General features: G+C 40.7%; 2 protein-coding genes across 2 annotated transcripts in view; one reads left to right on the plus strand and one right to left on the minus strand.

Annotated features, from left to right (window-relative positions):
* atp6v1b2 (ATPase H+ transporting V1 subunit B2) overlaps positions 1-17,248 on the plus strand; it is a 28,589-nt gene extending 11,341 nt beyond the window's left edge. Inside the window, 14 exon segments of the mRNA XM_072371772.1 lie at positions 1,272-1,370; positions 1,680-1,773; positions 1,923-2,000; positions 2,160-2,299; positions 10,849-10,949; position 11,919; positions 14,063-14,160; positions 14,660-14,783; positions 14,860-14,948; positions 14,950-15,005; positions 15,079-15,161; positions 15,909-16,013; positions 16,084-16,213; positions 17,112-17,248. Coding sequence (XP_072227873.1) covers positions 1,272-1,370; positions 1,680-1,773; positions 1,923-2,000; positions 2,160-2,299; positions 10,849-10,949; position 11,919; positions 14,063-14,160; positions 14,660-14,783; positions 14,860-14,948; positions 14,950-15,005; positions 15,079-15,161; positions 15,909-16,013; positions 16,084-16,213; positions 17,112-17,248 — 1,335 coding nt within the window.
* LOC140276912 (drebrin-like protein B) overlaps positions 1-19,657 on the minus strand; it is a 104,741-nt gene extending 85,084 nt beyond the window's left edge. The window contains exon 1 of the mRNA XM_072371771.1: positions 19,642-19,657. The gene's annotated coding sequence lies outside the window, so the exon portion shown is untranslated. The remainder of the gene's footprint in view (positions 1-19,641) is intronic.
* Positions 19,658-19,943: the final 286 nt, after the last annotated feature.

Here is a 19,943-nt window from a genome sequence, read left to right on the forward strand (position 1 = left end):
TCTGCAGCACCTCATTTCTCAGGAGAGACAATCGCTTCAAAAACATCACCAGAGATAAATTACTTGAACAAATCTGATTTTAACATCAAATTTTGGAGAGCATCCAGCTTTTTCTGTTACTCAATTAATTATAAAACAGCAGCAAAATGTTGTAATTCTGTCATTTGATTTTTAAAAATTTTAATGTAGTTCGATTATTTATTCACAGAAATTGTTAACATGAAGCTTGGTAGCAGGTAAAGATCTGTCTTTGAAACTACTGCAGCTCCTTAAGTCTCTTTAACTCCTTCACTAAAATTCACTTAATTCTGTTTGCAGTTTATAGTCTAACCTAAAGAAATTTCTCTGTTTCTTTGTCCTTGTACTGTTATTATATATTAAAATGAATGAATACAATGCAATACAACAAAATGAAATACAACCTGAAATCAGAGAAACTCGGGACAGTGTGGACAATTAAAAACTAAAAAAACTGTGATTCTTTCATTTGGTTTGACTTCTGTGTGACTGCAGACTGTATAAATCCAAGATATTTCATGTTTTGTTTCATCTACTTTATTTAATTTGCCAATAAACATCCATTTTTATTTTTAAGACCTACAACACAAAAAAAAACAGCTGAAACAGAGCAATTTAAGGGTATTAATGAGAATAATAAGGGTACAAAATTAGATTTCCTTTCATTATCCATTACCTTTAACCAACTGTTTCAGCTAGTTTTCTATTAATTAATTTTCACAAATCCTGCATTGCAGCATGTAATGTGTTATGTGTGAATGTTAATTTTGCTCCTTTAAAAGTACAATATACAAAATGATATTTTGAACTGTAATACAGCAACAGTTTTGTAGATACAGTATGTTAGTGTAATGTTCTCAGTTGAGAGCACTCTCCTTCTGTGAGTGTTGTCATCAGAGCTGCTTTGTTTTGTGTTATGAAACCTTTACTGAGTGTGCACATCAGTTTATGTGAGTTCCAGGTTTTCTTGCACTAAATTAACCACATTCCTCAGCCAATTAGTCCCCCACAATAAGAAGGATCAGACTAGGCTGCACATCGCTCCGTTCTCTAACCAGGTGTTGGAAGACTAAGGGCTTGCACATTGGTCCTTTAAACGGGTTACACATTAGTTTAGGTTTCTACTAACTTCTGATATCTAAGTCAGTGAATTTAAGGATCCAAAAACTTTCTGACACTTAATCCACACGTCTGATTGGTTTTGAAATGAGTTGAGTGTTTTTAATGCTTGCAGTTCTGCTGCTCTTTAACAGTTTCCAAGATACGCCGAGATTGTTCATCTCATCCTGCCTGATGGAACCAAAAGAAGCGGACAGGTGCTGGAAGTCACAGGCTCCAAGGCCGTGGTGCAGGTACTCCGTGAGCAAGAGCCACAACTTTTAAAAGCCTTGTCGCCGCACATACATCTGCTGAGTATCACATTAAGTTTTCCCTGTACCATCTGCTGACTGGACTGACAGAACATCTGACACAGATGTTCAGTTCTGTTTCACTTGTGGAAATCACTGGATGGACTCAAGACATTTCATATTTTGCCTTTGTACTGTTTTCAGTTAAACAAAGACTTTCAATTATTTACAAATCATCAACCCTCTTAGAAAAAGCCTGTAAGTACCTTAGTGATTAAAAGCTGCAGTGTTGCTCCACTGTGCTGTCTGCAGGTCTTTGAGGGAACAGCAGGTATTGATGCCAAGAAGACCAGCTGTGAGTTTACAGGAGACATCTTACGGACGCCCGTCTCTGAGGACATGTTGGGTACAAGTCTATTTTAACTCCGCTGCTTTACATATGTTCATTCTTAGCTGTGAAAATGAGTTTTTTGTCTTCTGTAACAACAGAGTCGCATTTTGATGTATGTTTGCTCAAACTTTTCCATACAGTTACGTGTAAATGTGTGTCTGCAGGCCGTGTGTTTAATGGATCGGGTAAACCTATCGACAGAGGACCAGTCGTTCTGGCTGAGGACTTCTTGGACATTATGGGTACGTCTCTGCATTGAAGTTGTCAGCTGCGGTCAGTAAAGAGGAGCTGATCGTAAAAAATGGATCCAGAGCACCTGAAACCTGCTTCAGGTCTTCTTGGATTTCCTTAACGATATCCCCTCATGTATTTATGACTGCAGTGTGTGTGTGTTTCCACAGGCCAGCCTATAAACCCTCAGTGTCGTATCTACCCTGAGGAGATGATCCAGACCGGCATCTCTGCCATTGACGGCATGAACAGCATCGCCAGAGGGCAGAAAATACCCATCTTCTCTGCTGCTGGGCTGCCACACAATGAGGTACAAACACGCATCCTTGTACTCCACTGTTCAGTCAGCTCTCTGTCTGCCTGGTTTATTTGTTTGAGTTGAGCTCCTAAACAGAGATGACAAGGAATTAAACTTTACCTATTGTGTAAAAACATGGAAGGAAATTGTTCAGAATTCCAAGGGAATCACAACCCCTTTTCCAAGAGCAGAAGAAGATAGTGGATCCAAGATGATCCAGGATGGTAAATGAGCTGACTGAATTCCTGCAATTCCCAAAGGCAGCAAAGTCTCTTTGGTGTTGTGGTGGAAATTTTGGTAAGGGGCAGAGTCACAATCAATACATGAACAATTAAACATGATCATCGTCATTCCTCTCTAAGTCAGAGTCGCTAGAGGAAAAACCTGAAAGCAAAGGAGTTCATTGAGTCATTTGAATAATTTGGGGAAACACAGACTTATCAATAGCACGCACAATGAGGCCTCGCACACAGGGACCAATACAGCAGCCCTGTATTATTGCTTCCTGTGAAATCAAGAAGAAAATACAAATAAACATTTTCTGCCATGGTTCGCACGTGTGATCACCACGTCGGTAAGGATGTTTCAATCTTCGGTGTCAGAGGTTACTAGCACTTAACACACCGGTGGAGTACAGCTTTTACTGCTGAATCTTTCCTTTGTCCTTCAGGGCGTGTTGGTTAGGCTGATGTATGTCAGGGTGGAAGTCATCTACTGGTTCTGGTACCTTCTTACAGTGACTGGCATGAATCCAGGTTGCTCTCTCTGCAACTTTAACAGCTGTGTGAGTGACCAGTAGCACATGGAACGGGCCTTGCCAGCGTTTGAACTTCCAGTGTTTCCTGTGAAGTTCCTTCACCACTACCCAGTCACCTGGTTGGAGTGGGTGCAGAGGTGTGTTTGCTGTGGCTGGAAGGGCTGCCTTCACTGTCTGTGAAACTTGAGATAGAACAGTGGAAAGGTTTCGACAGTAAGACAACATAGCATCATCACAAACAGTTGTGGAGGGGAGGGGTCTGGTTACAGGCCCCACTCCAAGGTTAGGAGGTCTGCCAAATAAAATTTCAAATGGGCTGAGATTCACTCGAGCTCTAATTCTCATCCTCATATAGGTGAGCACAATAGGTTATGCTTTTGCCCACGGCAGACCTGTTTCTTCACAACATTTGGCTAACTTGGACTTTAATGTACCATTTTCTCTTTCCACAGCGCCTCCTCTCTGTGGAAGATAAGCACAATGTGTGTGCAAGCTTAGTCCCAGGAACTTACAAGCCTTGGTCAATGCTGTGTTTACAAAGTGTGTGCCATTATCACTGCTGATCTTCTTTGGAATCTAGGAATGATTTTTTGTCAGCAGTGCTTTACTGCATTACTGTTTGCATGTTTTACAGGGAAAACTTCAACCCATTTACTAAACATGTCCACTATTACTAGTGCATATTTATTTCCTTCAGCTAGTGTGAGTTCAACAAAGTCCATCATTAAATGTTCAAAATGTCTTTCTGGTGGAGGGTGTGCAGCTTGTGATGTGTGTGATATCTTTCCTACATTATGTGTGGCACAAACCATACATGACTGACAGTATTTTTGTGCATATGAGCTGAATCCTTTTGAGCAGTGAGAGCATTCACCATCTCCCCTTTTGACACATGGTCCAACCCAATTTGGCACATTGTCAATTTTGCAAAATGAGGGAAAAAGTGTTTAGGTAGACAGGGTTTACCATCAGGTCCCATCCAAACACCATCTGTATGAGTTGCACACACGAAGGACCAAATGCGTTTTTCATCTGCAGAGGCAAAAGTTTGCAAAGCGCGAAGACCTGTGAGGGAGTCTTCTGCTTGCAAAGAGAGGGAAGTGAAAACAGGAAAAGAGTTGGCTGCCTGCTTAGTTGCAGCATCAGCTCTGGCATTGCCACAAGCAACAGGATCGTCTGAGTTAGTGTGAGCCGCACACTTACAAACCGAAATTGCTGTAGGCAAAAGGATCGCATCAAGAAGATCAGAAACCTGTTAGGAGTTCAGAATGGTTTTGCCATCTGATTTAAGGAAATGTCTGTGTGAACAACACCAAAGGCATATCTGGAATCTGTGTAAATAGTGACAGACTTTCCAGCTGCCAGCTTACAAGCTTCAGTAAGTGCAATAAGCTCAGCAGTTTGAGCAGAGAAATGTTTAGGAAGAGAACCAGACAACAAAGTGTCATGTGAAGAGCATTCTCCAAACCCAACACAGTTAGTACCTGTGGCTGGATCACGCAAAGCTGATCCATCTACAAAATAATCATGTCAAGAGTTTGGAAGAGGAGTCTCTAAAAGATTAGGTCAGGGTGTACAAACTTGTTCCAGAACAGCTTCACGGTCATGAAGCTCCCCATCATTAGGAGTGGGAAGCAAAGTAGCAGGATTCAGAACAGTACAACGTTTAGCAGTGACATTTGGCATATCAAGGAGCACAGAATCTGAGCCAGCGAGGAGCTATAAGATGTGAAGTTTTCTGCTCAAGAAGAATAATGACAACAGAATGAGGAACCGATACAGTCAAATTAGTGTAGCGTACAATATCTCCAGAGGCCAGGACAGCTTTCTCTACAGCTACAACAGCACAAAGACAACCAGGCAGGCCTGCAGCCACAGGGTGCAGTTTTGCTGAGAAATACGCCACTGGCCTTTGCCTGCCCCCATGTTCCTGCATAAGAACAGATGTCTTACAACCATGCTTCTCATTAACTGCCTGTATGAAAGGTTTATGAGGATCTGGAATGCCAAGTGTTGGTGCTGTTTGAAGAGCCAGCTTAAGCTGACTAAAGGCTGATTCAGCCTCAGGAGTCCCTAGAACATTATCAGATGACTGGAGGCCTTTCCCATGGATAAGAGCACCTAAAGGAGCTTAGAGAAAAGAGTAGTTAGGACTAAAGTTCCTGCAGTAAGATGTTATGCCTAAAAATGACATAAGCTTTTTCTTAGTAACCGGTTTAGGAATGTTCTGAACTGCAGCAACACATTTAGGAGAAAGTGAGCGCCCATCCTTGGAAAAAAGGGTGACTTTGTCCTGTACAAACTGTAACTTAGAAAGGCTGGCTTTATGGCCATAAGAATGAAGATGTTTCAGCAGAGTCACTGTGTCTTTTTCACACTGTTGTTAGATGGACTGCATAAAAGGATGTCATCCACGTACTGCAAAAGAGCAGAGCCTGGGGTTAGTTGGAGCGGTTCCAGGCTAGCTTTGAGGGCAGCATTGTAAATAGTGGGACTTTAACAGTACCCCTGGCATAACCGGGTAAAAGTCCAAGATCTCCCTTCAAACTAAAAAGCAAGTCAAAACTGGCTATCAGGGTACACGGGCACAGAGAAAGTCAACTACTGAGAAAAACTGTGCATCTGATGGAATTTGAGAGAAAATAGTGTGTGGGTTGGGCACAGTAGGAGCACGTGGCTGAACTGCAGCATTCACCGCTTGGAGGTCCTGTACAAAACACCATTCATCTGGCTGGCCAGCATCTCTAATATTTTTAAAAGGAAATAATGGAGTGCGCACAGGTGAATTTTCATAGGGAACAATGATGCCTGTTTTCTGAAAAGATTGAAAAACACGCTTAATCCCTTTAATTTTTTCAGGGTATTGTTTTTTACAAGGGCGAAAGTCAGATTTAGGGTTGACAATCACTGGTTCACAGCCTTTTATCAACCCCACAAATATTTGCATATTTGATCACTGGGCACTTCAGCCAACATGGGTAATGAAGACAGATCTGTTTCAGATAAAAAACATGCTTCAAAATGTGATTCTGTGGTAGGAATTAATTCCACAGTTCTTTGACAATGCATTGTACTCAAAAATGTTTTTTTTTGTATGCAGACAATAGTTTAGAAATCATCAAATTTAGATCAGCAGGTGAAACAGTCCAATCAGTTTCTTTTTGACAAGTAGCAACAAACTCTCCCACACCTTACCAGTGCCAATGTGTAGGTTTGGCCAAGGAAATGTGAGGGCGAGTTCCACAAACATCTGAAAAATCTGATTGCGCAGGAGTGAGCGACACAGCCAGTGCTGCAGTTTGTGAATTCCAAAATAAAGTAGTCGTACATATTTTTTCAAAAGGAGTGCGAAACCACTTCTTCTCACAGTCATTGTCAGGCCCCAAAGAAATGTGTGATGTGCAGTGCAAATCAGCAGGTTCCATGAAATCAGCAAGGGGTGAAATTAAAGCTTTTGCTTCTTCCACTAGCTGTTGTGAAAAAGGAGAGCTAGGAAGTTTCCACTCATAAGCATATGTAAGTGCTGATGAATCAGACTGCACTGCTGTGAAAACTCTGTCAGGCTGCAACATAACCTTAACACCCTCTGGTTTAGAAGTTAAAATAATGCCTAGTTTACACATGAGATCACGGCTCATCAGGTTAATGGGACATCGCTCTGATAACAAAAATGAATGTTTGAAGGGGAGCCCATCGGGAGTGACACACGCAATGGGCGTTGTCATTTTCTCCTTCACAACCTGGCCTGATATAGACACAGAGTGAATGTGGTTTCCACTTAGCTTTGGAGGACAATCAAACTCCCCTGACTTCACTACTGAGGATGTAGCCCCACAGTCAACCATAAATGTTACTTGTTTCCCCAAAACAATAAGCTGAAACGTTTGAAAAGTCCTATTACCTGAGGTAAATATCTTTGTTCTAGGATGGAAATAGCATGCAAAACTTTACTACTTGAGTCACAGTCAGCAAACATCTCTTCATTGCACAGAGCAAGAAAAATGTGCATGTGTGTTGTGTTGTCAACCATTGGTGGAGGCTTCGCTGTCGCATGATGTCCAGAACCTGCCTCCCACCCTCAGTCAGCCTTTTGCTCAATTTAATCACTTCTCAGCTGTGGACAGTCCTTCTTCCAGTGTCCAGTCTGGCCACAGTAAAAACAAACATTCGGGTCATAGCTCAGGCATGGCACATGTCGACCTCCTCTCTCACGTCCACGTCTACGTTGTCTGTTGACACCAACTGCGCAATACATGGTCATGGCTGCCAAATGCAGCTCCTTTTCAGACTTGTCCATTTTGATTGTCTTACGTGTCTCAACTTGGTTCTGGGCATGCGAGCATATCGGCGAACGTCAGCCAGACAAGGACCCTCACACCATTCCATGTAAATGTTCTTCAGTGGTGACATCTTTTCATGAGGCCTATAATTATTGCATCGCATTTAATACTCTCCCATGGTCCTGGTTCATTACCCAAATCCATTGGTCTCTGATGACCGCTGTGCTTGCTGACTTCCTCAAGGATGCAGTGTACAAAATCATCAGTCTCTTCACCGGGTTTCTGTTTGCAGGTGTAGATGTGGGACATATTGATTTACGTCGGAAATTGAGGGCCGATTGGCTTGACATAGTCTTTGGATGGCTGCTCTGTATTGAATGCTGTCATTATGTCCTGGTTCACTGTTGGTAGGTCGCAGGTCCGGTTGTGGCAAACTGGCCTCTATTTTGCAGAGGTTGGTCGATTTTAACTTTTTTGCCAATTTGCGACGCAATTCAACCCTGGTCAGGTGGAATTGTGCGCAGAAACCTCGCAACTCGTCAGCGAAATGGGGTCCAGAATTCTCTGGCTCCGGTAAGCATTGTGATGCTTCCATGATGATCTTGGGCTGGTACACTGGTGAACCAAACTTCTTCCTTTTCCTCATCATCAAAGATAGATACTATATTTCCCTTCATGCCACAGTCGCCACAGTTAAGGCTAGTTCTTGCCTCATAGTCTTTTCTCGTTTGTAATTCATAGTCTTGTTATCCATAGTCTTGTTATTTATAAGTCATAGTCTTGTCTTGTTTTGTTTGGTTATTCACAGTTCAAGTATTTTTGATAACTGGCTCAGCCGCACCTTTTGTTCTTGCCTTGCTTTTGGAATAAACCTTTTTGAATTCGAAGAACTGCATCTGGGTCCTACCTTACCTCTCACCCCCGTTCCGTGACAATTAGCAGGCTGGAATCTGAAAACACATCTCAAGCATCATAAAAACAACATTCACCTACTATTCTGACTAGTTAGTTATTTTCAAACGCATTGAACCGCAACTATAGTGCTAATTGAGCTAAGCTAACTCACCAGGGGCGTCATGTACAAAAAAGTGGTGTACATTATTTTTCACGTCAACGATCAGATGTATTGAGCGAAATGACTGTGGAAATGTGCGGTGCCTCACGCAAATTGCAGGGCTGTCGTACGCACTTTTCTACCGCTGTTGTTTCTTTGGCGACACTCAGAGGTGATGTTGGGAAACTGTTATAATAAATAAATGTGAACACAATTTGTCTTCAGAATGAGTGATGTGCACATCTGAGACACATGAACAATTAACGCACCCATGTGTCTGCAATTACAAATGATCTTTTCGTCCACATACTACGTTATTATCATCATTCCATCCTGGCATTTGTTTAGCATTTTCCTTTCTTTTTCTTAATTCACTTGCTTTTTTCCAACATTCTATACATTTCTTACATTCCTCCAACTGTTCCCAATATTTAACCTTCACTTTCTTTTTCTGCTTCGTCTCTTTCTCATATTCGAAAAACTTTTCTTCTAATTTTCTTATTTCTGACATACTAAAAGAACCTTCAGGTGAAAACCCCCAATTTTTGATCCAATATCTAAACCATTTTACACTCTCTGGACCATATTTCTTTTTCATTTCATCATGCTTGGGTTCCCCGGGAGGGTCAAAAGTCTGAGACCTACTGTTTCCCATTCTCGCACTTGGAATGGGGTAATATATTCCTTCACTCAAAAGACATCTGAGGACCTTAATCTGTACTCACACTTCTTCGGACTGCTTCAGTCACTCTTCTTCGGACTGCTTCAAAAGTTTCACTTATCCGTGAAATCTCTGTCTCACTAATGATACAACCGGGAAAACCATCTTTTATTCAAAATAAAAAACAAAAGCAATCTTACCGCCCCAGATTATCGTGTTTAAAAAATTATCCCAGAGCTGATATTCAGGAAACGGACCTGCCAGCCCTCTCTCTCCGGAAAGGCCTTGGAGGTTTGAGGCTGGAACAGCTACTTCAGTCCAGGCTGGCCATGCACTGCGGTCCAGAGACACCAGTTGAGGGATCCTGTTCGTGACGCCAAGATTGTGGTGGAAATTTTAGTAAGGCACAGAGTCAGTTATTTTCTGAGGAGATAAGATGCTTTTAATGATAATATATTGCAAGAGAGAACAACACAGTACAAAATACAGAGTTGCTCTGACCACTGAGGCAAAGACACTCAGTTATATTGCTCACTTATCACGTTACCTTTCCTCCCTAACCATCAGTTGAGGTTACCCAGACACAGTTGTAAATATCAGCCTCACCCCTGCTCCCCTTAAAGTGCAGCTATCTCATTATAGCAAGCCCACCATTGAGCCCACAGAAAACAGGACAGGGTGGTACCTTGCAGCTGGGTCATTTTCAGGTTATACACAGTAACACTCAATACAATGCATATAAGAATTAATTTTCCATTACAGTGTCTACTTCATGTATCAGTATATAAAACTCTGACCCCAGGTCATAAAACTTACCTCTTAAATCAACATAGAGAACATAAATATGTGCATTTCAGGATTTACCTGCACTCAAATTTCCCTTCGTAAAAACACATAGTGGCATGTATCAGGCAGGTTACTCAGAAATATGACAGCAGCTCAGTCAGGATATATATATCATATCTAAATATACAAATGTATTTGTATAGTGACATTAAAGGAACTGAGGTCCTGGCACCTTTCCTGATAGTGATTGGTTTTCAGTGTCTCTACAGCTGGTGTTGAATTATTGACTCAAGTTGAAACATGTTCAGCTCACACAGATGCATGCTCTTATCAACTTTTTTTACAATAACACAGTGATCTTTGAGTTTGGTCTAAACACACCAGGAACCTCTCTGAAGCTCAGCTGGCAGCTGTTTGTAATGTAACACCCTGCTTTAATTTTCTTTTAAATATCAGTTATTTAAAACACTGTGGTTAAGGCTTTTTCAGTTAAAACTGCCCATTCACTTTAGATTAACATCAGGTTCTGGTGGGCCTGAAGGGTCCCAGTCCCAATGCTTCCCTCTGCCTTGAATTATACATTCTCCTGCTCCCCCACCCTGACCTTAAACATAAAAACTAAATTAGATCCTCACCTTAAACTAAAACTAATTCAGACCTTTACCCCTGACCAAGTCTTAACCTAAGAAGGATTGACCTTAGGTTCAGGAATAATTCCAACTCAACCACTCTTCATATTCCTGTCAGATTCTCTTTTGTCTGGCATTTATTATTTTTTTCTGTTGTGAATGTCTTAGAATGTCTTTTCAGGTAAAGGCTAATTACTGGTTAGTTTCCTGTCTCTTCTGTTTCATCTTTATTAAACTTGATGAATTGTGTTGATATATTCAATGTGTTGTTTGCTTTAATTTGTGAGCTTTGATTACACTAAAAAAGCCATTTAGGTGTTTAGTGTAATTAGGTTAAAGATGAATAAATGACTGATGTGAAAGCGCTGTTTCCTGCCTTCCTTCCAACTGTCAGATTGCAGCTCAGATCTGTCGGCAGGCTGGTTTAGTGAAGAAGTCCAAAGACGTGATGGACTACAGCGAGGACAACTTTGCCATCGTATTTGCAGTCATGGGGTTGAGAACCTGATCATTTTCTCCATACTTTAAAAACCAAAAGTAAGCTTGAATAAAACTGCTATAAATCTTTTAGAAAAAGACCCAAACCCAGATTCACCCTCTACACTGACTTTCTGTTATTCTTGTGTTTTAATGTTATGAGTTATAATATAACTCTGGTTTTAATGAGCCTGAAACAGTTTACATAATTCAAAACATTTATTTTATCTGATGTTGGTTCTGTTTCTGTCTTTTCATTTGTTTAATTATTTCTTAGTTCTTTGATTTAATCTGTTTTATGTTCTTAGTTGGTAGTTTATTTGAGCCCCATCTTTACCGTCTTTGTCCTTTGGATTTCTGGTCTTTGTGTTTTCATTTTTTCTAGTCTTTTCCCTGCTTTAATCATATCTTTGTCATGTGTTTATATCTTGTCATTACTCCTAGTATCCTCAGTTTTCCTGTTTGGTCTCCAGTTCCACTTCTACACTTGTCTTCACTCTATCAGCTACAGTAACTCCTTCATTAGTTCCCCTCGGTATATCTTTTCCTTTACAGTTCACTATTTGTCAGATCCTCACTGTAACAACCCTCCAGATATTATCTATAGTCTGTTCATCGCTTATCTTGTTTTTCTGGTTTGTTTTCACAGTTTAGTTCATGGCTCTGCTGTGTTTTTGGTTTCTGTTTTTGAATAAGTTAAGTTTCCATCCTCCTCCTCTGCTGCTCTGGATTTGGGTCTACTGTGGTAGAAGCCTCATTTTGACAAAGCAGAAGTTAAAGAAATCTAGGTAAACAAATGAGAAAGCTGGTTCACAAAATATGATTTAAAAGAGACATTAAAAAGATACTACAAGAAAAAAGCTTTATTTAAATACAGAATACATGAGTCAAACATTGATTTATTTCCCGGCCAGCTCCACCCTGATGAGGCCACCTGGTACTGATGGGATTAAAAGGTGCAGCATTACTAAGGTTCAGTACCATTAGTGTCACTAATTCTTTCAACACTGTTTTCAATGTGTGATTCACAATTTTGATGAGATTATAAAAAATATCTCACTCTTTAGGATGTAAATGTAGACCAAAGAGTGTTTTAAAATTACTACTTTAAAAAGGACCCTGTACTTCCTTGGTGGGGCCTGTAGTGCTGATTGGTCAAGTTATCCCAGTGTCTTATGTTGTAAACTGTAAATTGTATTGCAGAGGTAGTTTTGTCCGTAAACACAGCATTCATTCTCTGCCAAAGAGTGAATGAGGACAGCTTGGAAAAAGAGAAATCAGAATTTTTTTGTCCTCCTCATTTCACAGCAGTTACATTTTAAAGCTCAGAAGGTGCCGTGCTGCTGCTCTATGTGTCTGCTGCTGAAGCTGCACCACTCTGTTTTGCAAACAGCATCTCAGACCTGCAGCATTACAAGTGAAGACTAACTTCACTTGTAATGCTGCTTATCGGGGGCCAGTGTGAGTTTCAGGATCTAACCCAAGCATACATGTAAACTGGTGAAGTTAAAGATCAAACCAGCAACCTTCTGACTGAAGGACAAATGCAGAGCTGCTTTCACACACCCATTGGACACGCTGTTAAAATGTTCTATAGATATGTAGAACATATATCGATATCCAGATGTCATGTCATGTTTTGAGTTTTTGTTTTTTGTCATGTCTTGTTTTCAGGTTTTAGGTTTATTTCATGCCATGTTTTATCCCTTGCACATCATTAGGTTAATCCATGTCACCTATCTTTGTTTCACAGCTGCACCCCATCACCAATCACCTCACTTACTATTTAGTTTCCCCAGTCACAGTGTCAGATCCTTACCACCGTCATCCATGCCAGAGTTGCACATGTGTATCAGGTTTGTCAGTCATAGTTCACAGTCAAGTTTTTGTTTTCCCAAGTGTTTATGTTCATAGTCATAGTTTTTTTTTTCTGTTCTGGCTCAGCTGCATAAATTGTTATAAAATGAACTGAATAAATTGTTTATTTTATATATCTGCATCCGGATTCTCCTTCTACACCAACCCTGAGCGATGTCATGTTAGAATGCAAATGTCCACATTCACTTTGGACTTTTTGTACATTGGACATTTTCCCCCTGGCCATGAGCGGGCGAGCCAATGTACAAACGCGTCTGCAAATTTTCCGGAGCTTTGTACTTGTACAAAGCAGTATACAGGTTATATCATCATTTACAAAACACTACAGAATTGTTTTGATGATTTTACTGAATTACTTTAAATTGTGTGGAATGCTTTTGACTGTTTAGTCATAACAGGGGACTTGAATTAAAGAATTCCCTGCTGTCCTTGAAATGTTTGGTTTAACTCCAGAAGTCTTCCAGAAGATGTGATACAGGCCTCAACTCTGACAATGTTTAAATCCAGGCTGAAAACGGCTCTTTTTAGCTGTGCATATGACAACTGAAAGTATTTTATCTGCACTCTTCGCTTTTAATTTCATTAATAAAAAACACTTGTGATTTTATGTAGCTGTAAAGCACTTTGAATTGCCTTGTGTATGAATTGTGCTCTACAAATAAATTTGCCTTGCCTTACATCAACACAGAGATTTCCACAAAGGTCTGCATCACATGCTGCCTCCTGTGTGCTCTGACAGCTGCTCCTCTGCACCACTCTACTCCAGCAGAGAGCCTCCTTCTGTGATTTACTTTTGTGATCAACAACTGTGGAAGAAGACCAGATCAAAATGTCTACACATTCTTCTGAACATCTTTGGTATTTATATGTGAAAACAGCTTAACTGAGCTACTTAGACTTGGGGCGTGTCCATGATTGGTCCAATCACAATGCAGCTATGTCACAGAAAGTTTCCCTCATGCTGGGAAAGTGTCTGCTCTTTAAGTTAAATTTAGCTTTTTTATTTAATGACTTTAGTCCACTTTCTTGACTTGAAGTGGACGTTCTGCGTTATAACTAAGAAAATACTGATTATTGCTTCCAGCAAAGAAAGATACAGTAAAATCTACCTGTCCATATTTGACATCTTCTTTTTTTTTATCTCTCCAGTGAAACTTCAGCACGGCTACTAATACCATTAAAAGAAGTCACTTGACACCTCTTGTCATATATACACTGATGTTATTTGGAGTTCGGCTTCTCTCTGCCACCAGGTCAACATGGAGACAGCCAGGTTCTTTAAGTCGGACTTTGAGGAGAACGGATCCATGGACAACGTCTGTCTGTTTCTCAACCTGGCCAACGACCCTATGTATTACTTTTTACTAAATTTCTGCTCTTTTATACATAAATGTTCTTATTTTATTACCATTTAATTTTTTTCCCCAACATTTAGCTCCAAGATTTTGGAGCTCTTGGCTCTGATTTCAGACATTTTTAAGTTGATTAGAATACATTTATGCTTAGAAACCCTAATACACTCCTTACTTAATGCCTTGTAAATATCTTAGTTATTTAAACTTAAGAATAGGTGTAATAGTGGATCAGATGTCATCGATGAAAAAGATTCCTTGGAAGAAATACAGATTTTGTGCCCATTTTGAAGGATTTCTGAGATTTACTGCCATTTATTTTTATAGTGATAATTATGTCCAGCAATTTAGATGCAAAATTTAATTATTTAAGTTTCTTCTTCGAATGAAGTCATCATCCCCAGTTTTATTATGTTTACATGTAAGTTTAATAAGCATTAAGTTGGATAACAGCAGGAAGAAACGTGCTCAAAGTTAGACGCCCTTTCTTTATTGCAGCATTGAGCGAATCATCACGCCCCGTTTAGCTCTGACATCAGCGGAGTACCTGGCGTATCAGTGTGAAAAGCACGTCCTTGTCATCCTCACAGATATGAGCTCCTATGCAGAGGCCCTCCGAGAGGTAAGTCACATTTTCTGTGAATTTATTCTGAAATAAGGAGGTTGGGAATGGATTCTGTATTTTTTGCCCCACTCAGGTGTCTGCAGCCAGAGAGGAGGTGCCGGGCCGCCGAGGTTTCCCCGGCTACGTGTACACTGATTTGGCCACCATCTATGAGAGAGCTGGCAGAGGGACGCAACGGCTCCATCACCCAGATCCCTATACTCACCATGCCCAATGATGGTGCACTACCACACAAACTCACAATGTTAATGGCTGCAGGGTTGTTTTTACAGGGTTCTCTTGTGTTTTTCAGACATCACTCATCCTATTCCGGACGTGACTGGTTACATCACTGAGGGGCAGATCTTTGTGGACAGACAGCTTCACAACAGACAGGTAGTGAAGAGCAGCCTTGGATGAGTAGATAACATGTCATGTCAGGTATAATCCGTTTTGTGGACTGGACTTGACTTTAGATCTGAGTGTTACCTTTTTTTTTCTCAATTTGGGGTTTGACTTGGGCAAACATGAAAAACTTGTTTGCCATAACTTAGGACCAGACTGAGAAAGTTTCTTGGGACTTAGTGGTCTTTTCTTTGGACCTGATTTGACTCACCAATCTTGATTTTAGGGATTCAGTTTCATGTGAGAGCTGACTTTTGTTGCTTCTGACTTAAACATATCTACTCTTGACTTGGGATCTGACTTGAGACTCTGTCTTGAGTGGAAATGTTAGTGTTTGTCTTTACCCGGAACCCAACTTTAGACCTGGTGTTCTTGACTTGGGGTTTGTGTTGTAACTATTTAGTCTCCAGATTTGGGGACTTGGACTTGTTTGTTTTGGACTTTACCAGAGACCTACCCTCAGACTCCTTAATCTTGATGAAGGATCTGGTCTATACTTGAGACTCATGTTGGACTTGTTCTCAACTTAAGATGTGATGCTGGACATATTGGTTTTGACTTTGGACCTTATGTTATACTTACAGTTCTTGACTCAGGACCAGACTTGGCTGCTGTTCCTCTTAACTTAAACTATTATACTCTTTTCTTAAGATCTGACTTGAGACTTTTTCGTCTTGACTTGTGACATTACTTTGACTTATAAGTCAAGCCCACATCTTCTTTCAGTCCCCTGGTTAGATCTATCCTCCCATCAATGTGCTGCCGTCTCTCTCTCGGCTGATGAAATCTGCCATCGGGGAGGGAATGACCCGCAAAGATCATTCTGATGTTTCCAACCAGCTCGTAAGTACAAAGCTGCTTTATAATGCTCATACAGGCCTTTACTAGCCTGTCTGACACTGTGTGTTTGTAGTATGCATGTTATGCCATATGTAAGGACGTCCAGGCCATGAAGGCGGTGGTGGGAGAGGAGGCTCTGACTGCTGATGACCTGCTCTATCTGGAGTTTCTCACCAAGTTTGAGAAGAACTTCCTCTCCCAAGGTGCGGTGTGGATCATCGCAGATTAGACATTACATAAACATACACCTGGATACATCCCGGACAGGTCGCTAGTCATTCTAGTGCTGGTTTAAACATGAATGTTTGCTGAAATTACACAACAACCAGCACTAAGCTGTTGAATCTCTGACAGTATCAAGTCAAGTTTATTTTATACGATTGAAGTGCTGCACTGTAAAATAGTTATTGAGGCAGAACAAATATTAGATAAAAGGCAAGAGCTTTGAAACAGTTACGGTTAATGACAGCAGTAAAATATTGTTGTTTCACTTAAAACTAAAAGCTAAGAAATAAAGCTGTGTTTTAAGACTAAACTTAATAGCAGGAAGTGTTGGAGCCTGCCTAACATGCAGTAACAGTTGGTTCCATAATTCAGAGGCTGCTACTATAAAGGCCCCATCCAATGGTCAGTAAATCTAAGTTATCTCGAAGGCACATATAAGAGGTCCAAAAGATACACAGGAGATCGTCCATTAAGCCACCAATTAAACCTTTAAATCAGTTCTAAAATGTTTGGGGAAGCAGTTAAGAGAGGTTAGTACTGAAGGAGGCAAACCGAAGCGGACTTTAAATTCCCTTAAAAACACAAGTCCGAACCCACAGACATTTCAGTAGATGGTAACACAGAAAAACTGTGAATGACTGCTGTCTATCAACATAATTTTTAAAAAGGGTAGTGTTTCACAGATTTCTATTTAAGAGCATGGGCATTTTAGGAATTCACCATAAGGGCTTAAAACGAGGTTTACAAAAAGCATGAGGCCAGTTTACACTACGCTGTGTTGGGTCGACGGCTCTAACCTCCCAGTGAAAGGTCTTAATAAAACTGCTGCCAAGATTACGTAGGTTTAATGATGTTCTTTTGTGTTTGCATGGCCAGGTGACTACGAGAACAGGAGTGTGTTTGAGACTCTGGACATCGGATGGCAGCTCATGAGGATCTTCCCCAAAGAGATGCTAAAGAGGATCCCTCAAAGCACCTTAGCCGAGTTTTACCCCCGAGAGGCCAAACATTAGCCAAACAAACACTTTTTACACACACTTCTCCTGGGACGACTTCATCGACATGCATGGCTGCAGCACAGCTCATTCACTCCGGTAAGAACGTCCATCTTACTCAAAGTCGTCGTTCACATTGTCAAAATTTGATAAATATCCTGCCATGTTGCACAAAACTAGCAGTAGCAAACTCTGTGTGAAGTTAGCCGACTGTCACAGAGTAAGAAGTAAATAAACTGTGCTCCAGGGAGGCGTGTGAATGAAGTCGTCCCAGTAGAGTGCCTGTGTAGAATTCCCTCCGTTAGCTCTCCTATAGCCGCAAGTAGCCACATAACAGCACCTATGAGCTAACAGAGCTATAGTACACGTTCGTTCATTCATTCGTCTTAAAGTATTGGTGAAATAAAGACAGATAATGCCCTATTTAGAGGCTGCATCGCCTTTGCCCCGTTCACTCCATTATATGGATCGCGAGTTATCTAAATAGCTTCCGAAGGACGCAGACTTTCGCCAAACGGTTCTCGGTGAGTAGATAAACGTATTTCATGTCAGAAACAAGGTCTAGATTTAAAAATACCAGAGTTACCCTTTAAATAACAATATTTCCCCCTTATCCCTCTCTGCTGTGCGACAGCTTTTGTAGTTAAAGACTCATACTCGCACGTGGATTTTCATGGTGGAGTTCTACTTTGATGAAGACTGCTGCAGGTCTGGAAAAGTCTTGAAAATAATTGAATTTTGCTTGTTTCCTCAAACAGAAAAAACCTTTTTCAAAGAATGTTTAACTTTTATTTTTGTTTGCTGTTACTGAGCAATGGTTCAATTTCAGTAAAAAATTTCATGTTGGGTTTTAGTATGTTAACTTGTTTTTTAGTGGTTCCTCATTTGTCTTTGGTTGTTATGACAGTGACAATGAATTTAGTGACTTTCTATGTGGCACATTTAATATATTTCATTTGCAAAAAGCTGTGGATGTTGCAGTCAGTCAAACTCTAAATTGAGTATATTTCCAGTGATGGTAAACAGTTTATTTAAAAGTCCTGTCGACTTTTTGACCACTAGCAGCATCATGGAGTCTTGTCTGTGGGTGGCAACGCCCATTCCGAAACCCCGCCATTCCGACATCCCACCATTCTGACATCCCACCATTCTGACATCCCACCATTCTGACATCCCACCATTCTGACATCCCACCATTCTGACATCCCACCATTCCGACATCCCACCATTCCGACATGCAAACGTCCCACCATTCCGACATCCCACCATTCCGACATCCCGCTATTCCGACGTTCAAATGTCCCACCATTCCGACAAGGCTTTCCGTATAAGGAAATGTGCGTTACTCAACAGGTGAGTCATTTCTTTCTGTTCATGCAATTTATATGTTTAACACATGTTTACAGATAAGCGTTATTAAAAACACAAAGTCTCGGCAACTGGAGGAGGAGAAGCAGTCCGCGGTGGTTTTTAATCACACACTCCAATGCCACTTGTTTCAACTTCCGAAAATTAAATCCAGGAAAAAAAGGCTTACAAACATGGACCAAAATGGCTCCATAACACGCACAAGAATCCAAAAGAAACGAAAGTTAACTAAAAGAAAGCAAATAAACAGCATGAAGTGGTCAAAATTGGTTTTACGCATGCCTATATGCATCTGGCACATGCGTCTTCGGGCTCTCCCACGTTGGTTTGTGGATGAAAGCTATATGTTCAGCTGTAATGTCATGTAAAAACAATCTCTACATGACATTTACTCCCAGGTGTGACCAGTTAGGACCTTAAGATATCAACAGGCTGTATAAAGCCTTGCGCAACGGCTGTGTGTTTGTGCCAAATGTGCAAAGCCCATCCGCCCTTCCCAAAATTGGAGCGAGTACTCATAAATCACGTGAATAACATGAATAAACGTTTTTACTGCATTTTGTTGTGTTTTATACGTTCTATGAGGTCATTTCTCTCCTCTCCTATTGGCAAGGCAAGGCAGAGTGCTCGCAACTGTGTCCTGTGCAGTAGCCGTGATATCTGTAATTGCAATTATTACTTTTGCATATGATGACAGCGTGCAAAAGACGCATGGGCTCTGTGGAGAGCTCCGCTCCAGCTGGCTGCTGTGACAGCTCACTGACACTGTATTTCTGCTTAAGCAGTTTCAGTCTCGCCAGAGTTACATTAATATCTGTATTTTTATATTTGAAATTTCAGGGGATTTTGATAATAGATTATTAAAGTTTGTTTGCGAGGCCTCTGTGGCCTCTGCATGTGCAGAGTTTGTGCGCCAAACTTTAGGGCGTATTTGCGCCGGCATATCATTAGTGCAAAATGTTTTGGGTAAAAAATAGGCTATTAAAAGGAACTGTCGGAATGGCGGTATGTTAAAAAAAACAAAAACATATCGCCATTCCGACCATAGGAGGAAAAAAGTGTCGGAATGACGGGACGTTTGATAGAAAATTAAGTGTCGCCAGGATACACACAAAAACTTTAATTCTAAAGTTACTTCTTACTTCCATTACAGTGTCTCTATTTTGAGATGAATTTTCAAAGCTATAAATTCTTCCAAAGTGACGGAAAAAAGGTTTAATTTACCCAGAATTTGTAAACTCCCTGAAATGTCTCATAAAAATGAGTTAGCAGTTCAAAATCAGTGTGTTCTGGTTATGGAAGCACAAACGGCTATATCACCCTAAAGGAAAAGGGTGACGGAGAG

The sequence above is a fragment of the Leuresthes tenuis genome, unplaced genomic scaffold (genome assembly GCF_036924035.1).
Source record: "Leuresthes tenuis unplaced genomic scaffold, fLeuTen1.0.hap1 SCAF_19, whole genome shotgun sequence".
Taxonomy (NCBI): Eukaryota; Metazoa; Chordata; class Actinopteri; order Atheriniformes; family Atherinopsidae; genus Leuresthes; species Leuresthes tenuis.